This window comes from Bremia lactucae, linkage group LG1, assembly GCF_004359215.1.
Source record: "Bremia lactucae strain SF5 linkage group LG1, whole genome shotgun sequence".
Classification (NCBI taxonomy): Eukaryota; Oomycota; class Peronosporomycetes; order Peronosporales; family Peronosporaceae; genus Bremia; species Bremia lactucae.
This window is the reverse complement of record NC_090610.1, coordinates 13361070-13385350: the sequence shown is the minus strand read 5'-3', so window position 1 is coordinate 13385350 and position 24281 is coordinate 13361070. Positions and strand designations below refer to the sequence as shown.

The 24281-nt window shown below is 43.4% G+C and overlaps 4 protein-coding genes across 4 annotated transcripts; 2 read left to right on the top strand and 2 right to left on the bottom strand.

Moving 5' to 3' along the window:
- Positions 1-639: 639 nt before the first annotated feature.
- On the top strand, positions 640-13538 carry CCR75_003605 (uncharacterized protein; the record flags this gene model as incomplete). The annotated part of the gene is made up of 13 exons (XM_067961699.1): positions 640-1044; positions 1107-1459; positions 1525-1702; positions 1771-2124; positions 2190-2423; positions 2485-2784; positions 2856-2951; positions 3022-5277; positions 5341-8809; positions 8873-11265; positions 11343-11488; positions 11559-11848; positions 12036-13538. The coding sequence occupies 13 exons, from the start codon at positions 640-642 to the stop codon at positions 13418-13420; spliced, it is 11859 nt and encodes a 3952-aa protein (XP_067815226.1). The 3' UTR covers positions 13421-13538.
- Positions 13539-13931: 393 nt separating this feature from the next.
- On the top strand, positions 13932-17357 carry CCR75_003604 (uncharacterized protein). The gene is given in 4 exon segments (XM_067961698.1): positions 13932-14030; positions 14092-16370; positions 16386-16468; positions 16548-17357. 4 exon segments carry the CDS (start codon positions 13991-13993, stop codon positions 16705-16707), a joined length of 2562 nt encoding a protein of 853 aa, XP_067815225.1. The 5' UTR covers positions 13932-13990; the 3' UTR covers positions 16708-17357.
- Positions 17358-17851: 494 nt separating this feature from the next.
- CCR75_003603 (uncharacterized protein) lies at positions 17852-20998 on the bottom strand. Its single transcript, XM_067961697.1, has 11 exons — positions 20776-20998; positions 20588-20675; positions 20375-20522; positions 19942-20315; positions 19651-19869; positions 19494-19607; positions 19082-19421; positions 18782-19015; positions 18612-18713; positions 18308-18537; positions 17852-18242 (listed from the first exon to the last, which is right to left on the bottom strand). The coding sequence occupies exons 1-7, from the start codon at positions 20985-20987 to the stop codon at positions 19212-19214; spliced, it is 1365 nt and encodes a 454-aa protein (XP_067815231.1). The 5' UTR covers positions 20988-20998; the 3' UTR covers positions 17852-18242; positions 18308-18537; positions 18612-18713; positions 18782-19015; positions 19082-19211.
- Positions 20999-22198: 1200 nt separating this feature from the next.
- On the bottom strand, positions 22199-23776 carry CCR75_003602 (uncharacterized protein; the record flags this gene model as incomplete). Its single annotated transcript, XM_067961696.1, has 1 exon — positions 22199-23776. The coding sequence occupies one exon, from the start codon at positions 23774-23776 to the stop codon at positions 22199-22201; it is 1578 nt and encodes a 525-aa protein (XP_067815230.1).
- Positions 23777-24281: the final 505 nt, after the last annotated feature.

Here is a 24281-nt window from a genome sequence, read left to right as displayed (position 1 = left end):
GGTCGGCTACTGGGAACGGGCGCTTGAGAACCAAAGACAACAAGACAAAGTAAGATCGGGCGCGAGCGCCACGATCAAGCAATACATATATTTTTACTCTCCAAGTTTCTCCTTAGAGCACAGGCCATCCTCGTTTTCTACATGAGCTGCCACATCAGCGATGAGCACTTCTTCAATTTGCGTATACACACATAGCAACAGAAATAGCACACCTTTTCGCCCTTACCTCAACGAGTGGTGGGCATCGACGCGGCCGTTTAGGCCGCCGAGACCTCCTGATCTTCCTTGCCCTGACAAAATTGGTGTATGTACAGTGAATTATAGCAATGATAATTTTATTTCCGAAATTTAAGGTGCGAGGCTACGTAACTAAACTAATTGACGGGGGTCCGCATCGATCTTACATACACAGTATATTCCATTACATAATAGGGTGATCGCTCTCATTATATTCAGTGGCTTGAATATCTTGGTATTCCGTCTTTTCCGTCTTTTGTCCCTCCTGCAGCCTGTAATTGGTAATTGATGAGACACTAAATTTAATTAGTACGACAGTGATAAAGAAAGGGAAAACCACAATAGGTGTCAGATTTCTGCGCTCATTCTTTAATAATTTAATATTTTGCCAGTTGAAGTGGGATGACCAAGCTCAGCGAACGGCTCGAAGAATTGGCGGCCTTTTTGGCGCATGAGTATGCTGTCGACAGTGTAGAAGAGACACTAGCTCACCTACAGACGGAGGTTGAGGAAGCCATGGCGCTTTCGCGCGCGTCGGCTCAGCAATGCACCATCCTTTTGTTTCAAAGCACTGACCCGCCGAATCTTCTACGTTTCTTAAGTTCTAGCGCCAATTTTGCAGACGACGCACGTAAACGTGAAATCTCTGCAGCAAGAGGTGGCGTGCTTGACTTACTAGCGAAATTTTTGAAGGTCTACGGGACGCATCCGGCTCTCTCCAAACAACATGTCGTGGATTTATTCAAAGCCTGCCAGCAGACAGCGCATGCTGATTCATATAGTCGTGTAAAAGCCCAGGCAGTAACAGTAAGAACTGTAATCACTATTGAGTTTGGATCCTTCAGTTATAATTTTGTCGTTACTGACAGGTAGTGACAAATGTGCTGAAATACACAGCCAATCAAGTAGGTAATGATGACATTGATCCAAGAGCGTACGTAGAAAAATTGTTTAATGACATCAAGTTCTCAAAAGCAATGCAGACGGCTAAAGGCCAGATGCTGGAGCTGATTGGCCACTTAGTGGAAAAGTTTCCTCGAGATACGAGTGGCAATGTACCGCCGTTGCTCAGTTGGATCGAAATTGAATTGGAAAAACAATTTTCAAGTAATGGGCCCGAAATGATGTTGATAAGTGGGCTTTTATTTGCATTAGCTCGGCTTTTAGAATGTAATAAAGAGAGATATAAGCAGGATGAAGCCAGGAAGAAGAAGATTTACTCGTACGGTCAAACAAATGCTGCAATTGAATCTTAATTTAATGCTTGCGTTTACTTTATTGATGCAGGTACTTGCTTACAGTATTCGCAACGACAGTCAGCGGCAACCTTTCTCGCTTCCAGGTAACGAATTCGGCTGAGACCTTTTTAGCGAAGCACGCGCAGATATTTCAACAAGAGATCGGCGAAAATGGCGAGCTTTGGTTTTCCTACGTACAATATTGTTGCGAGAGCGAAAATAAAACGGTAAATCTCTATAATTCTGGACGACCTGATTTCATAAATTGACAAGCCTTCATAATTCATCTGGTCAGATCAAAGAGCATGCTTTTGCTTGCTCAAACGCGGTGTTGCAAGTTGTAAATACATATTTATCGGAAGTTCATGATGATTCTCGCAAAAAATGCTTGAATAAGATCTTAAAAGAAGTTTTGCCAGACGTTTCCAATTCTACCGCTGGCACGTCGACAATGTCATTCGCTGTACAATGCATTGGCTGGCTCGCATCGTCAATCTATCTCTACCTTGGGGCGAAAGGCTACACAAGAATTGAAAATAAATTGAAATTGTATGGCGAATCTCTTTTAGCACTTGATACGAAAGCCGTGGCGTGGAGGTGGCCCCTATTTTCTCAGTACTTGCAGTGTATTGGACAGTTTGTGCAGCAGGTAAGTTTTTAAAGTGCTAATTGCTGGTCGCTGCGTGCGCTAATTGTTGTTCATATGTAATTTAGCGTCACGATGTTGTTCTTGGTGAAAGCTTCGTCAAGTTTTTTGGGGACATGATGTGTCATCTGATGACAGCTTATCCTCAGTGCCACTGGAAGTCAAAAGTGGTAGTACACAAGCCGATTGCTGCAGTATTGGTTTCTTTATCGAAATGGACCGTATTAGATCCTCTCATTAATCGCTTCGTGCTGCATACACTGATGCTTAGCATTTCAAGCGTCACAGAGTCAGATGAAGTCGTACGACGACGCTTTTTTAATTACATGTCATTGCGAACATAATCAATTTATTTGCCGACAGGTTATATATCATCCAAATACAGGTGAGTTCGTGACAAATCTTCTCTTCGAGTATGAAGGATTTTGGCTGGCTATACTTCGACTTCGGACCGAAGGGCTTGTTGATGCCACCCCGATGCCGGTAGAAACCAGCAACATCGATGTGCCAATGGGCGACCATAAGAATACGAGGAGAACTCTGCAAGCTATTTTTTTCGACTCAACCGTCAAGCATGTTCTTGACATCATCAGTCAGCTTGACCTATCGTATCAATTCGATCTGCATGCAACAAACAATGGAAAAGATACGATCAGGTACACAGTAAGTCACCACACGCACATACTTAGCTATAGCCATTGCGTTCATTGACATTTTACTACGCTCGACCCTAGCCTACCGTACCCCGCGATCACTCTATCATGCTCAATTTGACTGCATTTGTTGAGAGAGTCCTCGGTAAAATGCCCAACTCCTTATTGCAACCATGGGTGCGTCAATTTGCTCTAGACCCACACATTGCTTTAGCTTTGACACGCCTTGTTGGTTCTAATTATACAGATACCTTTAATTGTGGAGCAGATTATCTCTCTTGCTGCTAAAGCACCGCTGGTGTCATGCTTTTACCGTATTGGGACAGTGGTGGCTGCTGCTATGAACGGTTTGGTATATTTTGAGTCACCTGCAACTCTTACCACAACTCGGCAGTTTCGCGATAAGTTTACGTCTTTTATCGAACAAGTTACCGCTCAAGCACAATTTTATCAGGATGAGCTACTTCTGAGGTGCTCTGAGTTTATATTGACTGCTCCGGGAGAATTGGTAACAATTCGTAGCATGGTTGGCGTTGTCAAGCCACTATTAGAACTTGGCAGATCATTTCTTCCAGCCGCTATTGTTGCCGTCACGACGCTAGAACGCTGGCAAATACAGCGTCCGAACGAGTTGGAGGATTCAATTTCTGATCTTCTTCCACTGCTCTTGGAATATCTTGATCAAGAAGGGCTTAGTGATAAAGAATTATGGTTGATGAAGCCGAGAGGAACGGATACAGTGAACACGGACGAAATATCGAATTTTACCCAACTGCAACGTCGTTTGCTGCTATTACTTGGAAATTGTGGCGGTAACATTTCATTGCTGATGAGCGAGCCTCCGTCTGTAATCAATTCTAATAGCATGATAAAAATGAACTCATCACCTTATTTTCGGCTAGAACTTCAGCTAGGCGAGGTGTCGGCGTCATTGGCAATGAATGAAATTTTATCTCATCTCGGAACTTTAGCGTGTAAAAGCTCTAATCGGCGTCTAAAAGTCAGTGCATGTGAGGGCTATCATGCCTTGGTTTGCTTTTTGTGCGGAAAAACAACGACACATCCACACCCAGCCGGGAAGAAAACCGAGTTTTATGAAATGTGGCGTGAAGTATTAAAGCGGGTGATGCAATTAGCTACAGACCCTGAGAAAATTTGCAGATCTCTATTCGAGCCACTTCAATTTCAGCTGCTTCGCTGGCTGACTGCAAATAGCGGTTCGTTTCCCTTTGAGTATGCAGGTATGGTGGATATACTCGTAAGTAATTTTTCGGACCCAGAAACTGCTGTACGTACGCTGTCTGCTAGAAGTATTGCCGTATTACTGTCGCTCGCCATTAAAAATTGTAAGACTGACGGTATTTTTAAAAGAATTTTTTCGCTGTGTCGCCATCCCGGGGCTATGCAAAGGAGTAGCGCAGCACTCTCTATTAGTTGCTTTCTTCGATCTTTAAATGAAGAAGATGGAAAAACATTCTCGCAATGCGCTCTGTCGTGCTTGATGAACCTTCTCTACGCTTTACGCTTGTGCGATCGAGATGCTAAAAATCGGATCGGAGGAGTTGTTATATCGCATGATGTGATTACAAAAGCTGTATTGAAAATCGAACGTGGAATTTGTCGCTTCTCTCACCTTTTTTTGAATGAAAACATATCAAGTAAAGGCACTTCTCTACAGCAAACGACAGAATGGCTATTTCGGCATTCTACGGCACCCGAAGTCCTGTTTCGCCAACTGTGCCGACGTATTTTTATGTCCTTTAGCGTGCTAGTTGATAAATCGATTCCCGAATGGATGCAGAGCTACGAATTAAAGCACAGTGGTGAATCGATTATTGGTGTACTGGTTCCAATCAGCGCACTTGCCAATACAGATATCACAATTGTTTGGATGGATCAACTTTCAGCATCTATCGAAAGCTATGTTTGGTACGTGGACATCCTCGGTGAAAAGACACAAGTTTTTCTTGAGAAGTTTATAAAGTCTAGAAGAGAAAATTTGAAGCGTAAGCATGCTGCAGAAGTGAATAGCACAAGCTTTGACACTTGCGAGGAGACACTTTCGTGGGCCATTTCGACCTTTTTAAGTTACGATGGCCCTTGGGAGGATTCATCGAAGCGGTCTGATGAGATTGCAGCTTATATGTCTGTTGTAATTTCAATTTGCACTTATGTAAAGTCATCTATGGAAAACGAAAATATGATATTATGTAATAGTATCGATGTGGATAATCGATCTTTTCGTAGGGCTGTAACTGAGAGGATTCTTCAGGCACTTCTTCGTTCAACTAGTATGTCACTACACGATACAAGTTTGGTTGGAAAAATTGAGGATTTCTGTTCCTATTTGACCGTACATAGTTCAGACTGGGCAAATCAATTCCAGAAAACAGTAGATTTAATTTTGTTGAACTTAAAGCAGTGCTTGGCTCACGTAGATAGTAGCGAAACTTTTGACAAGCAGTCGGAGACAATATCATCGCTGTCATTGTTTGGAAGCAAGGTGCGTCTCATTATCTGTAATGCGTTAAGTATGATAAATGCTTAATCATCCTGTTACTTCCAGGTTTTATGTGCTGGCATTGCTGGTTTTCCTGAGGCCGACAAACACGCGGAAATGTTCGCACTGATAGCAAGCAAAGTACTCGATCATGGGAACGGTGCACCGCACGATCGTCTTGTTATTGCTGCAGCGCTGAAGGGGGCGGCTGCTTGTGGATGGAGAATTACTGATATATTTTTGAAACCTTATGATCGGCAGAAGTATGCGTTCATTTATAGCGATATGACCCATGTGATTGCTTCACTTGCAGTGTGGAAAAGGTGCGCCAGCGAGCTGGCGTCGCTGTCTTTAGACAACGACTTCGTTGTCAATGCATTCTTAGATATTCTTCGTCAAGTTACCAGTTTTAAAGTCTATACGCCAAGGTCAGCCGACTGGGATATGTTCACAAAAACGCTACTGCCAAACGCTAAGCATTTTGTCGACAGTCTGGACGCTTTCAAAGCTAATACACAACGGGCTCTATCAAACTTGCAAGTCCTTTACTATATTTTGGAGTTGTGGTTGCATTGCTCAGCAAGTTTCATACAGGCTCTGTGCATTGATCCAATCCTCGACATCCAAAATGCCGTCACGCGTTTGCTTAAAGAGCGGGGATGCAGCTATTTAGTAAAAGCAAATAGCTTACGACTGCTTCGACTGCTGGGGCCTACCTCTGTCCTTGTTTCCTCAGAAGAGCAAGTTTTAAAAATGACACTGGATGCTCTTGTTGAATTTGTCTTTGACGAGTTTCCTATCGTTTCTACCGATGTCATTCGTGATTCAAAGGACTTTAATACGTTTCACATGCTTTTTTTGGAGCTTTTGGGTGTGATCGAGCGAAGCAAATCAGTTGCCTACCTCAAAATCATCTACCCGAGTTTGAAAGAGGCAGAAAAACATGTATTTTACACCGAAATTAAGCAAATGCTTGCAAGGTTCTGTATTACGCTCGGCAGTGGTTTACAGATTGAAAGTACAGTACACGCTGATAATATGCGGCTTCAGCTAGCAGAATTGCTTGAGGTACTTCTGGATTCAACGCTGGATGTTTCTATTCGTCGAGTGCTTCTCGATGAAGTATTCACACCCTTATTGGAGTGCCAGACAGGAGAAGTAATGTTGCAATTTTACTTGATGGAAAGTATACCAAAGAGATTAAGTGTTATCAGCGTACTCGCGACTTTAATATCAGCATCAGCTGATGTTCAATCAAGAGGTTGTCAAATTGGTGTTTATGTGGCATATTCGCTTGTTGATATTTTGTATCGTCTTGTTGACGGTGAGCTTATCCGAACTGATATTAACGCAGCATTTCTGGGGCACACTAATGGCAAAGGTCGCGAATTCACTATGCTCGTGTGTAAGTGTGCAAGCAAATTAGTAACGAAGGAGTACAGCAACGTCGATGAGCTGAATCGAATGGCCTGTTGTGCAGCGTATAGATGTCTGCTCTCCGCCGTCTCTCGGACACAAAAGCAGGAAAAGTTATACGATCAAATCTTGTTCCAGCCTGCACTCTGGAGCAATATTGTAGATCCCGCGCGTCAATACGAATTGGCCGCCGAAACTGAAATATTTACCACTATTCCTTTATCAACTTTATCGACAGTTTCTTTACAGTCAAAACTCGACACGAGCAACATGGCAAGCACGAACCAAAAGCGTACGGAATCTACTGCGCTTCAATTTTTCACATCAAGCAGCTTAAGTATGGATGCTGAGCGGGTAGGCCCCTCCACAATGACGGCTTCAATAGACATCGATCAGGCGGTCGCTAATTTCCAGAATATTATTGTCAAGCTAGATGATCTCAATCAACACCCTTGCATGATCCCTCTGCTTCGCGTTCTGGTGCAAATGAAGACGGATTTTGGCTCTAGTTGGAGCACCAATTCAATGCCTGGCTGGATGAAAAAGATATTTAACGTGATCGTTGAGGCGTCGACAGGCTTAAATGTTCGATTATTTTTGGCAAAAGTGGTACTCAATGTTCCGGACGTTTTCTTTCTGTATTCGGAGTCGTGGTTGCGTGCAGTTATTGAAACTCTTCTAGACGTAAACGCAGCACAAATGGCTCCTGAATTTAATTATATTTTGCGTGACTGCTGCAGCCTTGTGCTGGATTCTTGGCAAAATGTCGCAGTAACGCCTTTTATTGATACTGCCAGTCAATTCGTTAATGAGCTCATCCATCTATGCCCCAATCGAAATAAATTAGTTTGTGACAATAACGTGCTGCTTGTGACCAAATTGATCGCTTTGTGGAAAAATCTTATTTATATTGATGCGCGAGAGCTAATTATTCACATAATTTCTGAAGATGGGGATATTAAGCTGAACAATGCCAAGCAATTCGCTGCTCTTCAAATTGTAAGTGCGATGCTAACCGCTGGGCACATAAGCAAGCTACGAGTCCAAGTATCAGATCATACGATCGAAGATGGCATCTTGCTTGTTATGACAAGCAAGACGACTCCCCTATACACCCTGGCAGCTGAAGTCGGAGGATTGTATTTGCAGACTACTCGTCAAATTGACACCGACGCTTTTATGTGCAAACTAAAAAGCTTAATTATCAAAGCATACGACGAAGAAGATTTTGGTCGATTTTTGGCAATACTTCGCTATGCTTCGCTGGATCAGGCAAATATCATTGACTCTGTCATGCTCCAGCGTGTATCTTTTGTCCTACCAAGAGCTATTCTGGTGGATGCATGGGCTCTGTTTGCGATTGATATTATAAACCATGCGTGTCGAAATGATGCTGTCGTGAAAGACATTTTCACACACGTGCAGTCAGTTCTGGGCCGCTTTGTTGCCCATAGGCATTCTGAAGTGCAGCTCGGTACCCTTCGTGTTATAAAATGTATTTTGAATAATTTAACTGTGTCAGAGATCGATCGTCTTGTAGCAAATGCACTTGAAGGCGGTATCGACGTATTTAGGCACTATGAAGGGCATACATCAGAATCCCGCGCGCTGCTGTTCACCTTGGCAAAAGAACTATACCATATAGGCATATCAGATCAGTCAAAATCGAAAATTAAAGTCTCGCTGCTCCATGGATTGTGCGACCCGGATGCTTCTCGCAGAAAGGAAGCATTTGATTTTTGGAATACCTCTGCAATTGCGATGAATTCCTGCAGTGATCGCCTTCTTGCGATCTTTGGATCTTTATACTCGCCCGATTTTGACGATAGATGGGTCCTGTATGCTACCAATATACTAATCGGGATGTCAGAGAATAGCAAGGAATTCAAGCAACCATTGTTTGCAAGTTCATTAGGCAGCGGAGAGTACTCAGATACTCAAATCGATGCGAGCTGGGAGTCAAAATCACAGTCAATGTTGCCGCTTTTCTCGGTGGAAGCGGATGCGCTCAGCGCCCATTCCGAGTCGAGACAGCAATTAAATAGTTCTACTAAATACTCTGCTTACTCTCAGCCACTTGAAAGCAAGATGCAGTCGCAGCTGTATTCCAATGCGCTAAGTAAGTTCATTTACATTTGCTATACTAAGATTCTTATTGACGCAAGTGTGTTGTGAGTTGTAGCATCTCGTGGATCAAGGCTAAGCTACAGCCAATCTTCTGGAGAAACAAATGTTGCGCCGGGTCAAGTTCGTTTTTTGAAGCAACGCGCCGCGGTAGATCATACCACTGACAAAGTGCCGTCTAATAAAGACAAGGTATCAAAATTGTATTTTCAAGACCAGCATGGTTTCTTGAAGAAGAGAGAAGAGGCTCAGATAATTCGAGAGCGAAATCAACGCCAAGGACACGTAATGATGAAAAGGTCGTACCGTGTAGGTGAATATCCTGACATTCAAATAACACAGCAAGACATTGTCGATCCTGTTATGGCTCTCTGTGAAATATCCGTCGAGACTTCGGGCCTAGTGTTCAGCGCACTATTTTCATCAATCACCGGAAATTACCAGTTTGAAAAGATTGGAATCGCGAAGCGGCTTACGGAGAAACTTAATGAGACTTTGATACTCTCCAAGACATCTTCCATTTACGTTGATTGCATTGTGTCTGCTTATTTAAAGGCTATTATAGGAAACCCAAGACTTTGTGATTTGATTCCACTTCGACCTGAGACGATCGGAGATGCTGGTTTATCCAGCGGGAAATATCATATTTGTGAGCTGGCACTCGAAGAAATATTAACTTACAAAATTCAGTCCAACACAGACTTGGAGTTAAACGAATTGGTGACGAATTGCTGGGACTTGCTTCACAAATTGTTAGGCACGGTGCGTAAACGTAACTTTTTGACAGCTTTGTCAATAGCGTGCAGTACAATTCCTGAATCCAAACAAGCGCTCGAAGCACAGTTGTCTGGGGACCTTCCACTTGCGATATCATTATATAAGAAAGCTGAAAGCATACTACATTCGCAAATGGAATGTTTGGATGATGCCACTGTCGTTTCAGTCAAGGCTGATGCAGTACGGTGTCGGTGGCAGCGCTACAAATGTTTGGAGACATTAAATAATTGGGAAACACTGGAAGCAGAAATTTCTATTGCGACTAAGAAAAACAGTAACTTTTTGTGGAAGCAGCGTCCACCATATTTGGAACAAGGCGTTGGGCACTACTTGCACTCTAGCATAAGTCTATCAAAGGCTAATCAACCGGATAGTATATTAGCAAGCCTTCGTAATTTTATAGAAGGCTCTTCGCGTGATTTAAGAAAAGCAGAGCTAGTTCAGTCAAAATTTCCGGTTGAGTTGTGCTTGGTACACCTTTTATCGAATGACAATACAAATGCAAGATTTTGTATCGAAACATTTTACTCAACGTTTTTGACGATGTGGAGGCACACAAGCCCTTTGGCATCGTCTTCACGCTTGCAATTGTTACAAGCATTATCATCAATGGTACAGATCGACGAATTATTTCATCGCTTTGGTCGTGATACTTTCGAAATGCGCAAAACTAAGCTACAGGATTTTGTCGGATTTGTAAAATTGTGGGAAAGATTTTCACCATCAATGAGTGAAGACGGTATAGAGCTTTGGTCTCAGCACACTATGGTGCAGAATACAATTGTTGATTTCCTGCTCAAGACCGCAAGCGATCAAGGAATGCTTTCGGATGAGATACAACTATCCTTACGACGGGGGATGAGCAATACGATACTACAGTACGCAAGCGCGGCAATAATTTGCAACATTCCAGCTTTAGCATCTAAGATGCTGAAAAGCTATCGTGAGCTATGTAACACCCATCAACTTCCAAAACTTAGCGTGCAAATGATTGAGGTATTTGTGGCACACATGCTTAAGCTGGTTGATCGCCAAGGGTACCAATCAAGCAATCCGAGTTCAAATACTATTATAACAAGATACTTTAATACAGCTACGAAAACGTTTGACAATGCGGAAATTATGCAGATGATGGAGACAGCGGCTGTGAGCGACAAAGTTGCAATGGGTTATCTAGAAGCTAAGACGTTTGCGAACGCCGCTATTTTTTATGCTTCACAGGACATCGATGACAATTTAAAAGAAATTTATTTCTCACGTGCAGTTGACATGTTTAAGGCTTCTAGTCGGCGCGTGGATGCCGTAATGAGCAACGATTTGAGAGAAGGCGGGTCATCTAGATTTTTAAGATGCCGATTAACTTTCATCGAGTTTTTAAATGACTTGCTCTTTAAGCCACAACTAGAGAAACTAGCCAAACTTGCGGATCGTAAGACATTGGTAAAGCTTTTGGTTGATAACGTCTTGGGAGGAATAGCCGCGGGAGATCGCGAATGTGCCCATTACTTTCCTCAATTATGTGATGTGATTTCTCCTTATCAGGAAATTGTAACAGACTTTGAACAATTTGTTATGAAGAATGTCCCGCTGTGGACATGCTTGCAATGGTCGGCCCAGCTTATGGCATTACTGAATGGGCCAATCAGAAGAACTGTTTTAGTTATTCTGGAAAAGGTTTGCTGTTGACTATTGTGCACGCGTTGTCTTCTATATCCCTTCTCATTTAAATATTTTTTTTATTTTACGTGCAGATGGCTGAGAAGTACCCGATAGCTCTCTTCTATGACTTTATGGTCACTTGCAAATCTTCGTTGAATAAATTTGACGTGGACTTGCATCGTTTGGAAGTGTTGTTGACCAATTCAGTGATGGAAAAATTTGTCGCTGCGTTAAGACTGTACGCTTTTTTTTTCAACCAATTCGTAAATTCAAGACGTTGCTAATGAATTTTGATCTAAATTGAACAGACTTCACCACCCAGAACTTCGTCTAAAAGAGGGACTTAAAGAGATTTCAGAGCTTGTCGAAGATAACCGGACGCAAGATGCACGCCACAAAGTGACGCGTCTATGGAAAGACTGTTTTTCATTGGATCGTCCGCTACTCGGTGGCCAAATAGGTAGATATAACCGCGAATGGAGTCGAAAAGCTAAACGAGATGTGGAAAAAATAATGGGCAAGGACGGCTCAAAGATGACCGCTAAATCTATCAAATATGCCCGTGAATGGATCATGAAACATTTCGGCGTTACACCTGGTACATACGGTATAACTAGGGATATGAAGGCGCATTTGGGAGACTTTGCCGAGTGGCTCGAAGAATTTGACCATTCGAACTGCTCTTTAGAACTCCCAGGGCAATACACGTCATGTAAGTTAGTTAGAACGTTTGATTTTTAAGCAAATCGTCAGCCACCTAAATCTTTTTTTTTTGGTTGGCATAGATTGGGGTCCTCCAGATTCATCGAAGCATGTTAAGATCTTAAGTTTTGATTCAGTGCTTGGGGTGCTAGCTTCGAAACAGCTGCCAAAGAAATTGACAATGCATTGCAGTGATGAGAAGGAATACACGTTTCTAGTCAAGGGAGGCGAAGATTTGCGCCTTGACCAGCGAATTGAGCAAGTTTTTGGCGTAATGAACCAAATTTTTAAAGCAGATCCACGATGCCGCGACCAGAGACTTTGCTTGACTACCTATGAAGTATTTCCAATGACGCAAGACATAGGATTGCTTGAGTGGGTTGATGGGACTTTGACGCTTAAAGGAGTTATTGAAGCACAAATGCAGGTTGACGAACGTTGCATTGATCTGAAGAGCGACAAGAGTAAAAAACTGGACTTGTTTAACACAATAGCAGCAAAAGCGTACGAGTCATTTCATCGTAAGCAACAAGGTGCGAGCTTCAGCGCCAAAATTGTTGCTCCTCGGTCGAAAGATGTGGTGGATCAATTCCATAGAGTCCAAGCAATGATTCCAGCCGATTTGTTGCGGCGTCAATTGCTCGCATTAGGCTTAAACTTTGAAGCTTTCTTATTAGTACGAGACCACTTCCTTAAATCACTTGCTGTATTTAGTGCCTGCTCGTACATTTTAGGCATAGGCGATCGACATCTAGACAATTTCCTTATTGATCTCAGCAGTGGCCGTGTCATTGGAATCGACTTTGGCGTGAGTTTTGGTGCTGGTGCCAGTGTTCTCCCTATCCCAGAATTAATTCCTTTTCGATATACAAGGCAAATGGAGTTTGTATTTCAGCCGTATGACGGGGCCAATCTCGTGTGTCAGGATATGCAAGCTGTATTCGACGCACTGCGCTCAAAACGTCAGGTAATTGAAAGCGTGATGAACGTATTTTTACACGATCCGCTACTGGATTGGCAGCAATCTACCGCGATGCACCAAAAAGTACTTTTTGAGTCGGTAACAGAAGGCGATACATCTACATTTCACGACAGTGATGCGGAGATGGAAGATGTCCAGGAGTCCGCTGATTTCCGATCCAACAAAAATGGAACTGCTTCAACAGCTCGTGGAATTGCGAATGCCGCATGGCTACCTGATATTAAAATTGCCATTGCGCGAAGGAAGCTAGATGGCATATCACCGGCTTTGCTGCTGAAGGAGGAATTGTCACAGAACTCGCACTTGACGCACCATCTGAGCAAATTTTATGCTCTTGTTGATGCGGCGAGTTTCGGCGACATCGATGAGAGAGACAATGAAGTTACAACTTTAAGCTCGTTAGGCCAAGCTCAACAACTGCTGGCGATTGCAACGGCACCGGACCTGCTTGGCCGTACCTTTCAAGGATGGATGCCGTGGGTTTAGGACCTGTACAGTCATTGGAAATGCTCGAATTCTCTAAATTTCTTAGCTTGAGTTAATCCTATATTTTTTGTTTATCTGTTGCGATTTAATACAACAATAATACTCAATATATTAATAATCGCTTCCTCGCAAGGCTTGACAGCCACCCGAGATATAGGCAGGCTCTCTTTGCTTCGTTAATTTAACGATACATCATTATCATGACACAAAAGCACATTTTAAGCAAACATGCAAAAGTGTGCATTGTTTATAATTCCAAAAATAAGCTTAAATGTCGATATTGGAAATTCGTTCATAATAAGTAACAAGATTTGGGACGGGTACTATTTTGAGAAAAGCGTATTTCGCATTGTCAAAGCCTCTCAAAAATAGCCCGGCCCATTAAAGTCATTGTCTTGAATGCAGTATGCTGGCTCTTCGGCCCATTTGCAACAGCCAATTTAACCAATCGAAAAATAGCAGGATTATCAAAGCCACCGCCTTTTCCCCACCATTCCCCGTTCCGCCCCCCTTTAAAACCACACTGCAGCTTTCTCTTCTCTACGACTGCAATTGTTTTTTGGGAAAATCATGGACATCTCAGCCGCTCTTCTTAATACGCAGAGCCCGGGTTTGTTCATACGCTATCGCTTATGTGAGTTTTAAAATAACATATCTTGATGACGAATTAGATTTGCAGCTACGAAAGCAGGCGGAGGAGTTCCTTAATAATGCTTTACAACAGCAGATGGGTCAATTTATGGTGACACTCGTACAAGCGCTTGCCTCTGAAGAATTTGCCGTCGTGGGCCGTCAGGCCGCGGGTTTGTACCTAAAGAACGTTCTTGATGCCAAAGATGACGCTCTGCAGCAACAAAAGGTCAATGCTTGGATGGCAATGGACCCAAATCTTCGAAATCAAATAAAAGATGGTTCCATTGGCGTGTTGCAGTCCAGTGACTCTGTTGCGCGCCACACTAGCGCCCAGTTGGTGGCCAAAATCGGGGGAATCGAACTACCTGCGAAGGAATGGCCTACGCTGCTCGAATCTCTGTTACAAAACGTAACTAGCGGTGGCGAGGGCTGTATACATGCCACACTCGAGTGCCTTGGATACTTATGCGACGAACTTGAAGAGGGTTCAATTGATGAGCAGGATACGAACCGCATTCTTACGGCAATTGTTGACGGTATTCGTGCTGATAGACCACCACCCATTCGTCTCGCAGCCGTGACGGCCCTGCGCAATAGTTTAGAGTTTGTGAGCGAGAATATCAAGCGAAAACAGGAGCGCGATCATCTTATGCAAAAGATTTGTGAAGCAACGCAGTCTCAGGATTTGCGTACCCGCGTGGTCGCGTACGAATGTGTTGCTGCGATCGCGACCATGTATTACGAATACTTGGCCGAGTACATGGACACGCTGTGCAAGCTGACGTTCCACGCTATTACGAGCGATCAGGATGAGGTTGGGCTCCAGTCGCTGGAGTTCTGGTCCTCTATGTGCGATGTGGAGCTGGACCTTATTGAAGAAATGAATTATGCCCAACTCGAGAATCGCACGGACTTTATTCCTTGCAACTTTTACGTCCAGACCGTGTTGAATACACTCGTTCCTCTTTTGACTGAAACACTGAAGAAACAGGAAGACGACCAAGACGAAGATTCTTGGAATTTGTCCATGGCTGCTGCTACGTGCCTTGCATTGGTGGCTCAAGTGGTTGGCGATGCTTGCGTGGATATAACTATGGCATTTATTACGCAAAACATTGAAAGCACTGAATGGCGCGCGAAGGAAGCTGCGATCATGGCATTTGGCTCGATACTGGATGGCCCCGACTCGGCCAAGATCGCTCCTCTTGTGCGCCAGGCGCTTGGCTTTTTGATGGGCTGTATGAAATTTGACAACATTTTGGTGCGTGATACGACAGCTTGGACTCTGGGACGTATCTGTGAGCTGCATTACGGCTGCATTAGTGGTGAGATGCTACCTGGCCTCATGCAGCTGCTGCTTGAGGGCTTGGACCAGGAGCCGCGGGTGTCACACAATGTCTGTTACGCAATTCACAATATCGTAAAGGCCTTTGAGGAATCGGAGGCAGCTGCTCACATGCTAACTCCGTACTTTACGACGCTATTTGACAAACTTCTTGAAACTAGTAATCGCCCAAATGCCACTGAAAGCAATCTGCGTGGTTCAGCGTACGAGGCGCTGAATGTACTGGTACAAGCTGGTGCTGACGAGGTGGACGAGCACATTATGTTGCGTCTTCCTGTAATTTTAGACCGTCTGGAGCAAAGCATTACGATTCTTATCGAGAATCCAACCAGCTTTCACGATGACCAGGCAGGTTTGCAGGCTCTGCTATGCGGTGTTTTGATTGCTGCCATTCAGAAGCTTAATGTGGGTATCGAGCCCCTGGCGGACCGTATCATGCAGGCATTGTTGCAAGTATTTTCGACTCGTAACGCTGCTGCTGCTGAGGAAGCTTTTATGGCTGCTGGTGCCTTGGCTAATGTTGTTGGTGCCAAGTTTGAGGTTTACATGCAATACTTCGGACCAGTTGTATTGATTGGATTGAAGAATAGTGAGGAATACATGGTTTGCAGCGTCGCTGTGGGTGTCGTTGGTGATCTTTGTCGTGCATTAGAGGGTAAAATATTGCCTCTGTGTGACGCGATTGTGGCTGCTTTGATTGAGATATTAAAAAACCCGACACTTAATCGCTCGGTCAAGCCGCCTGTTCTGTCGTGTTTCGGTGATATTGCTTTGGCTATTGAGGGTGAGTATGAGCGCTATGCAGTGTCTTCGCTGCAAATGATCCTACAGGCCGCCGGAGCATGTGGATCTATTGCGTCGGATGACGAAGAAGTTGTAGAATATATGAACCAATTGCGTGAGAGCGTACTGGAGGCACTAACTGGTATCGTTCAGGGCCTTGGCGCTGCTCAGAAAGCCTCTTTATTGCAGGTATGTGCACCACAGATAGTCGCTTTCTTGGCTGCGTTGGCAAACGACCTTTCGACGCGATCGGACGCGGTGACGACTGGCGCTGTGGGCTTAATTGGGTTCGTACAAGCTGTCTGCGGTATCAAATATGTCGTGGCGCATTAATCGTGTGTTTGTTTTGTTGATGTGATTGTAAAGTGACATGGGCCAAGCAATGGGCAAGTCTATGGAAATGTATTTTCACCAGCAGTTTGTCGTTCAGCTCGTGACGGAGTGCGCTAACAATGCTCAGAACCCTCAAGCGCAACAGTTGGCAGCGTGGACGCAGAAGATTATTATGGATCTCCAGGCGAACTAATCTTTAAATGACGTGGGCATGGATATAATAGTCCTTGCTTGCCTTTCACTGTTTGCCTACAGCAAAGTGAAAGGCGCTATCTTGGGTGCGATCGGGCCGAATTTTGGTGTATTCGCTTTTTGGTCAATGAAATTATCGCGCCGACCCTTTTTTTATGGTTGCCTTCTGCACACACCAAATAAGCAGGGCGTGATTTTATTTGTTGGTTCGACGACGCTGTGCACGTCGCTTTCTGATTATTAGAAGTGCTTGTGTGCATGCTAATAATTATTGGGATGAGCGAAGCAATTGGTCGAGGCACATTGGTGATAACGGCTCGCTTAGCGTTTTTACGTGGTGGTCTGTGTGTAATATTCTCCACATCTGTTGAGTAGAAGCATGCAGATTGTCCACCTTGCGCTTAGTAGTAGAATATTTAGTCACCATTATTACGTTTATATTTGCGATGACTGTAGAGCGGATGGCTGCATGACGCAGCTGATCCGTTTCTGGTCTTTTGCGTTCACAGCGTTTCATATTAAAACCATTACTTTGAGGATACTCGTGCTTAAAATTGTATCGGTGTTCGAGTAAAATTGAGTGATAATAAATACGCTGCTGCAATAATACTCAAAATATCTGAGAAGCAATCACCAATTTTAATGATGGAAGCTCAAATGCGTTTCTTTGTTTGCTGCATGTCGTATATTCAATATTGCCCATATCGCGCGTCTAGCAGCGGTTGGTAAGGTTGATGTAATGGCATTTACCGATATAAAATATAAAGGCTCTTTATTCATTTTAAAGTAAATTTCATTTTTTTCTGTTGTATAGGAGAAGGCAGCACGAACGAATAACAGAACTGCTTTCACACTTGCAAGTTCTATTCAGCACCCTCATTGACTACGTGGATATCAATATTATCTTCGACTTCGGCCAAATAATTAGTGCATCTACGATAATTTTTGCTCTTGTATCGCTTGTTTTTGAAAATATATTTAGCTTGCAGAGCTTCTACTATTGCTGGAAAGGTGAAGTCATGCAGCGATACTCCGCCACAGCTTCCCTTACAAGTTGCTGTCGAGAAGTTATGATAAGTATGACATCTCTTAAAAGTTTTTGCGGACCTTTTAGGCAGAAAAAAAAATTCTTACTACCGACCCAATAGAATCAAATGTGCACTTAATTGAGCTCTTTGCGGTCTAATGCTGCTGTTTTCCTTATTCATTTCTCAAAAAGTGAGTGTATCAAACGAAATTTCAGTCTGCACTTGACTGATAAATCGTGGCCTTTTGGGGCATATTCAAACTTATTGCGCGATATGATCCTCGAAACATTAGTATCCCCCTGCTGCTTGGCGTAGCTTGTCAATCCATACGTCACGCTCTTGAATATTCTGGGTCCGCAGCTTGAAGATACGGCCACTGTCGGCTGCCGACGAGCGTTTCTTACTATTTTTTTCAAACAAGCCTCTTTGCAATTCAAACACATGCGCTGACTTTCCTGGAGTGATGTCGAAACCTTCCCCAGCATCCCGCGATGGATCAATCTTGCAACTAATGTAGGAGCACAAAATTGACCACTTAAGCTCACTATATTCGTTTCACAGCATTTTACTCACCCGGTAAGGCAAAGCTCTTTAATAATTTTCCCCCGCTCGTAGTCGTCCTTTGACTTTGCATAAATAAGATTCGGTCCATTAAGGATAAAATACCTCTGCTTCCAGTTCTTACGTCCCAGAGGATTCAGAACATTTCCCCCACCGCCCTGCTTGACCAAATAACCTTGAAGCTCCGTCACTTTCTTCTCTTGGGCAGTAGCTTCAATTACTTTTTGTTCAGGAAGTTGAACCTAAACAAAGGTCACCAACGCTTACGTCACAACCTAAGACTCGCATGACCGATATCAACTAGCAATAAACAAACCGAGACGAATGCAGCCTCTTCCAGCAACTCCTTCTGCTCCGTTGCCATCGTATGCATCTCAGTGAGATCATTTATCGCTCCAACAAGCGCTTCTTTCCGCAACTACATCACAGAACAGACTATAGTGGTAGATAGACGGCAGCTACTTGTGAATCTCATAAAAATCTTACGGCTTGGAGCTTTGCAACGTCAGCTAATTGCCGATTGACAGTATCTTGCGCGTCTGCTGTCTGCTTCTTGTTTAGCTTTTGTTTGGCAATGAATTCCTCGAATTGTTCCTCTCTATCTCTAATCATCTTCTTCAAAACTTCATTTTCATGTTCACGGATTGTGTCCAGTTTAATTGATAGTTCTGCAAGCTGCGGTCGAATAGTGTCATGTATGAATTTCGCAAGCTCTCTTTTCTATTTTTTTCATATCAATAAAGAATTGTAAATGTGTCAGTCTACAAATGATAACAAAGTGCTGACCTGCATTGGACCTTTCGCCTGGTCTGTAAAACCTGTCATAAGCTCCATCAAGTGTACTTGATAGTGAAGATAGAAGCGCTGCATGTAAGCCCGTGCAACAAATCAAAAAAGTTTGGCGTAGATATTTCGATCAAGTCAAGCATTCAACCTTAAATTCTGCTGATTGGACGCAATATCCATTTTCATCATCCATTGGACCGACCATTGACTGGGCATTGACATTTTCGGTCATTTTGGTATGAAGTGTGGCAAGCAGCGAATGGCAGAGCTCTGAAGACATGCACTCGTTTTTCTCTTGAAATGTTGCGAATTCTGATTCTACCAAATTTCGAAACATTTTCTGAAAAAAATTGATCAGCGAAACGTTATTTACAAGTTACATGCAAGAACGCGACATAGTGCAGCTGTAAACCTGAAAAAAAGTCCTGCGGCTTTCGGATTGAACTGGAATTGCGCGGAGATTTTTCTTGGCCTCGCGTTTTGCAATTGAATGCTTACAATATAGAACACCGCTTTCACATGGCACCTATAGGAAGGCAACTCATATCATAGGTGTAGGACTTTCACACATTCATTATAGTCACCTCGATCGATTTCTGGCACTTTTGAACAGCAGCCTGGTAATCTTGATTAGCTGTTAGTAATTGTTTAGATTCCTTGGGATCTGAAATATTAACAATGCTGCTCAGTTTTTGCGACATTCGAAGTTTGTACAGCTTGACTGCATCTTCGACAACTCTGAGGCAGCAATTGTCGATTAAATTGTCCCAAATTTGGCCTTTAAATGTCTGTCGGAAAATGCGAACAATATAAGCAATGATTGTTAATCAATGGTGTGAGTCAAGAACTCTTTTGCATACCGCGAAGACGTTGTCGCGACAAGAAAGCATGGTAACCAATACAAATCCCGCTAGCGGGCCATTAAAAACCATATTTTTATGATATATATTGTGAATGGGGTCAGTAAGAACTCGCAACAGTTTCTCGACTCGACTTTTGAACGCTTCTGTCTCTTTTGGTGGCACAGGGAAACACCTCGAATTCGAATAGATAGCTTCAAATAACTTGATAGCCCGTGCACTTGGAGAATCATCTGTCAGCGCGGCCAAAGCATTACACATATACGTCTGCTCTATCTGCTGTAAAGAAAGTCCGCTTTCTTGAACCTTTTCCTTGATTTTAGCCGTAGTGACATTCTGCAGCACCCATAGCAACCTCGGTGACTGTGGAAAGTCTACAACTGCCTCGTCAGTCATCTCAAATATTTTTCGCGCTCTTCATTATCTCTCTCACCATAAGCAAGTGGTACATCGCTTCCTTCTGCGTTTCCGGCAAGAAATGAAAAGTGGTCCACCGAATCAGAGGTCAGCTGACCATTTACATGGTGCACCACCACACTACTTAGCCCCGAGAGAATCGAGTACAGCAGCCGATCGACTTGCTACAATAATTGTGCAGCAAAATATGGTAATCATTCTATAATTAGGTATCCTTCCATTACTCTACCTTTTCTGTTCCAAAGCCGGGCCGGTCCAGCACGGCTAAGTACTTGGCGTTAGGATAATTGGCACGCTTAATGTACAGCCATACACCGCTACATCTTTTCATCAAAGCATCAAAATAAGTAGAATTGATATCTTAGCCACACAGCTCTGTATTTGAAGGCTCCACAGATCTACTAATAGATTACGCACCCCGTCATTGACTCCTGCTCGAGCTGTAGAAGACTGTGCACTAACGCCGACTTGCCGCTTTTCTTAGGTCCATGGAAGCTCACGACTAGAATGGGTTCGACAAGCTGCTGCAAAAAAGATATGGCCTCGTTATTGATCTGCAAGCGAAAGTCATCGGTCTCTTCCATTGTCACAGCTATTAGTTGCCCTGAAAAGAGCAGCTCATCCACCATATTCCTAAGTATCGTGATTTGACGACTAAAATTGCAATGATACTTTTTTTTGTAAGAATAGCCACATTATATAATATTATAGAGGTACTTTGAATGTTGTTACAAGTAAAGTGGTGAGTTTCTTACATCCAGTATTACCGACTAGCCCAACATACATTTCAATTAGAAAACTCGCCAGATTCAATGCTGACGTCCTTATTTGTCAATTGCGGGAGCCTTGCCAGGCTATTACGCTTTGACAGCTGAGCGCGGAAAAATGCTGTCACACTTGCACACGAAAGATTACTGCCAACCTATTCATTTAAAATTAGATTGTGAGAGACACATAATTTTGAAGCGATCAGCTTTGATCTTTGAAATATACGTCGTTTCAAGTGGAGCCTAATATATGTCAATAGATTAAAAAAAAGTGAGCACAAAACGCCTTGCTTGAAAAATTGTGTCTGGAGAAACATTATTTCGAACCAGTTGGGGACAATTGATATGAAAGATAGTCGTTAGCTATCTCAAGCCTAAAACATGCGGAAGCTATGTATTTATTGATCGTGTCTTGTTGAGCTTGGAGCGTCTCATTATGACAATTTATTTTAAGCTAAGTCTAATAAATTGTCCAATGTTTCAATTTTTTCACGATATACCTCCTTAAGTCAATGTAAAAAAGAAAAAAAGTGCCAAGCATATTCGATAAATGTTTTTCTGTAAGATCACTACACATTGCGTAATAAAGATGCAAGCCGAGATCGACGATACGGTCATTCACTTTTTTCCACAAGCCCGAGTACAATACTTCCAATGGTTTCTTTGATATTTCGACTAAGACCAGTTTATGTAGTAATTGCTACAATACTTCCAATTGTTTCTTTGATATTTTCGACTAAGACCAGTTTATGTAGTAATTGCTCCTGGCCACTGCAGATCCACTTATAACTAAAAATAAAGCTGGACGACAAAAAGAATAGCAATCTCCGTTCCAATGAGAGCAAATGTATGGTGTATATAAGTGAATACAATTCCAGCCCGAGGCATCTTAGTCACTTTACTGTTACTGTTCAACATGAAAACAATAAGAAAAAAATATTTGAAACTTTTTTAATGCCTATCATCGTGTAAAATTTCATAATTACACCAACCGATTAAAATTCCATTTTTTTTGACTAGCAAAGCCTAATTAATTTATCCGAAGTTAAATACATAATACAGCTCATCGAGATCTACAATTCGATTCGGCGACCACGCATCAGGTCAGTCTCTTCATTCGCTCCGAACCGCGCCTCAAGCGCCGCAGAGTCGTTCGTCGAGTCCTCGTCATCAACAGAGTGTGCACGGGATTGTCCACAAGGCGCACTCAAAACCCAGCCATTCCGGCTATCCTCGAAAACAAGAAATAGAGCAAGCAACAACACCAAAAAAGCCATGCCTAGCAACATCATCATAACGACATGATAGCTGCCCGTCTCATCGCGTAGATATCCTACCATCAGGTTGCCAAATGTCGCCCCAATCGCATCTGTAATTTCTACAATACCAAACGCTGTACCAAAACTATTGCAGCTCACCGAATTTGGTATAGCAGCCATAAGAACCGTCGGTGTGAACGACAAGCATATAGAAATGAGCAACATTGACACGATCGGATTAACTTCCGTGAAAATCATGAGGACATAGGCTAAGACGGACAAATTCGCGGCAACAATAATAAGCATAATTCGTCCACCAAAACGGTCGATCACAAGGCCAATAAAAGGCGCAAATACCACAAAAAGGTGCGAAAAGCTGCTTACGACGCCGGCTTTGACAATCGAGTAGTTGTAGCGCTGGAACAAGTAACTGGCACTTACGTTCTGGAATAGGTGAAATACGTTGATAAAGTTGACGTGGAGCAATGCGATAACCCAAAACATGCGCGAGAAGCTCTGCACGCTCTCGCACGAAATTTGCTTGACCTGGGCGTGCGCTTTCCGCCAGCGATGTCTACGGCGCTTCTTTTCGGCATAGTCCGTCAACCAAAGAAGAGTCGGATCTAAAGCTTCCTCATCAATTACGCGGCTTTCGACAATGCGCTGCAGATTCAGCGTATAGTGACACACTAAAACACCTACGAGGGTCGATGCCACACATACTGCCAGACCGCACCATAGCGCCTGCACGTACCCACCATAAAAAAGTGCGATTGGTGCAACGGTAGCTTTTGCTAGCATCTTTGAAACGTTAGTAATCGCTACACTAACGCCCATGGCAAATGTCAGCTCGCTGCTTTTAAACCAGGACGCGATAAGAACTCGTGCCCCCACGACAACGCTTCCAGCCCCTACACCGAAAAAGACCCGGCCAAAGAGCGCAAGCCAGTACAATTTAAGTTCCATTCCAAGCGCGAAAATGGCCTGGCCCAAGCAGATCCAAGCTAAAAAGATGCGGATACTGTGATGACCACTCTTGTCGAGAAGTCGACCTCCCAATAGTGGCAAACACAAACTCGGCACGGACACAGCAGACAAAAGTGCGCCGTACATGGTGTTCGAGATTGGAAAGTCTTTATCATCCAATAGTAGCTGCTCCAACGACGACATGCCATTCTTAACAAAGTGTTCACCGAACGGGATACAGCTCATAAGAATCAGCAGGTAGAAACGATGAGGCGGTGACGTGGTGCGCCAGAACTGCCAGGACGAGGCACGGTGAAGAGGTGGATAATTGCCATAATTTCTCTCATTCTCCATAAGAGAAGGCTCATCATAGACCAGCGGCGTTCGCTCTGATGGCTCAGCCGACAACTTTAGCGGCAATGCCATTCGGACAAACAAAATAATAATTAACGCACAGCTAATTCGCCAAAGGGATTAATTAAATTCAGTGGTTTTGTAACGTACCTGGTCAGGTCGGATGAGGCCTATACACATACGAGGCTGGCGGACCTAGAGGTGGCAGTGAAGCCTCTCGTTTTGCTGTCAAGACTCGCTGTCACAAAAGAAATTTGAAAGGACACGTCGCCCACGAAGAGGTGCCACCAATTTCAAAAGGTAAATGGGATTTAGAAGGCTGAAGAAGTGACAGATAGTCAATCGCACGCGACAACGTTTTATATTAGATTATAAGGTTACGATATTTTCATTCTCAATTGTCTGATGGCACGCGCAGTGCCCCAATCAAATTCCGACGAACATGGATCATGTGTACATGGTGGTAAGTGATGTATCAGTGAATCTAAATCGGGAAAGGGCCCACTTCATCTAATTCGTTACTTCTAGCCGACACTGACTTAAATAAGTAAATGGCTGTTGTAACCCGAGCCAGAGT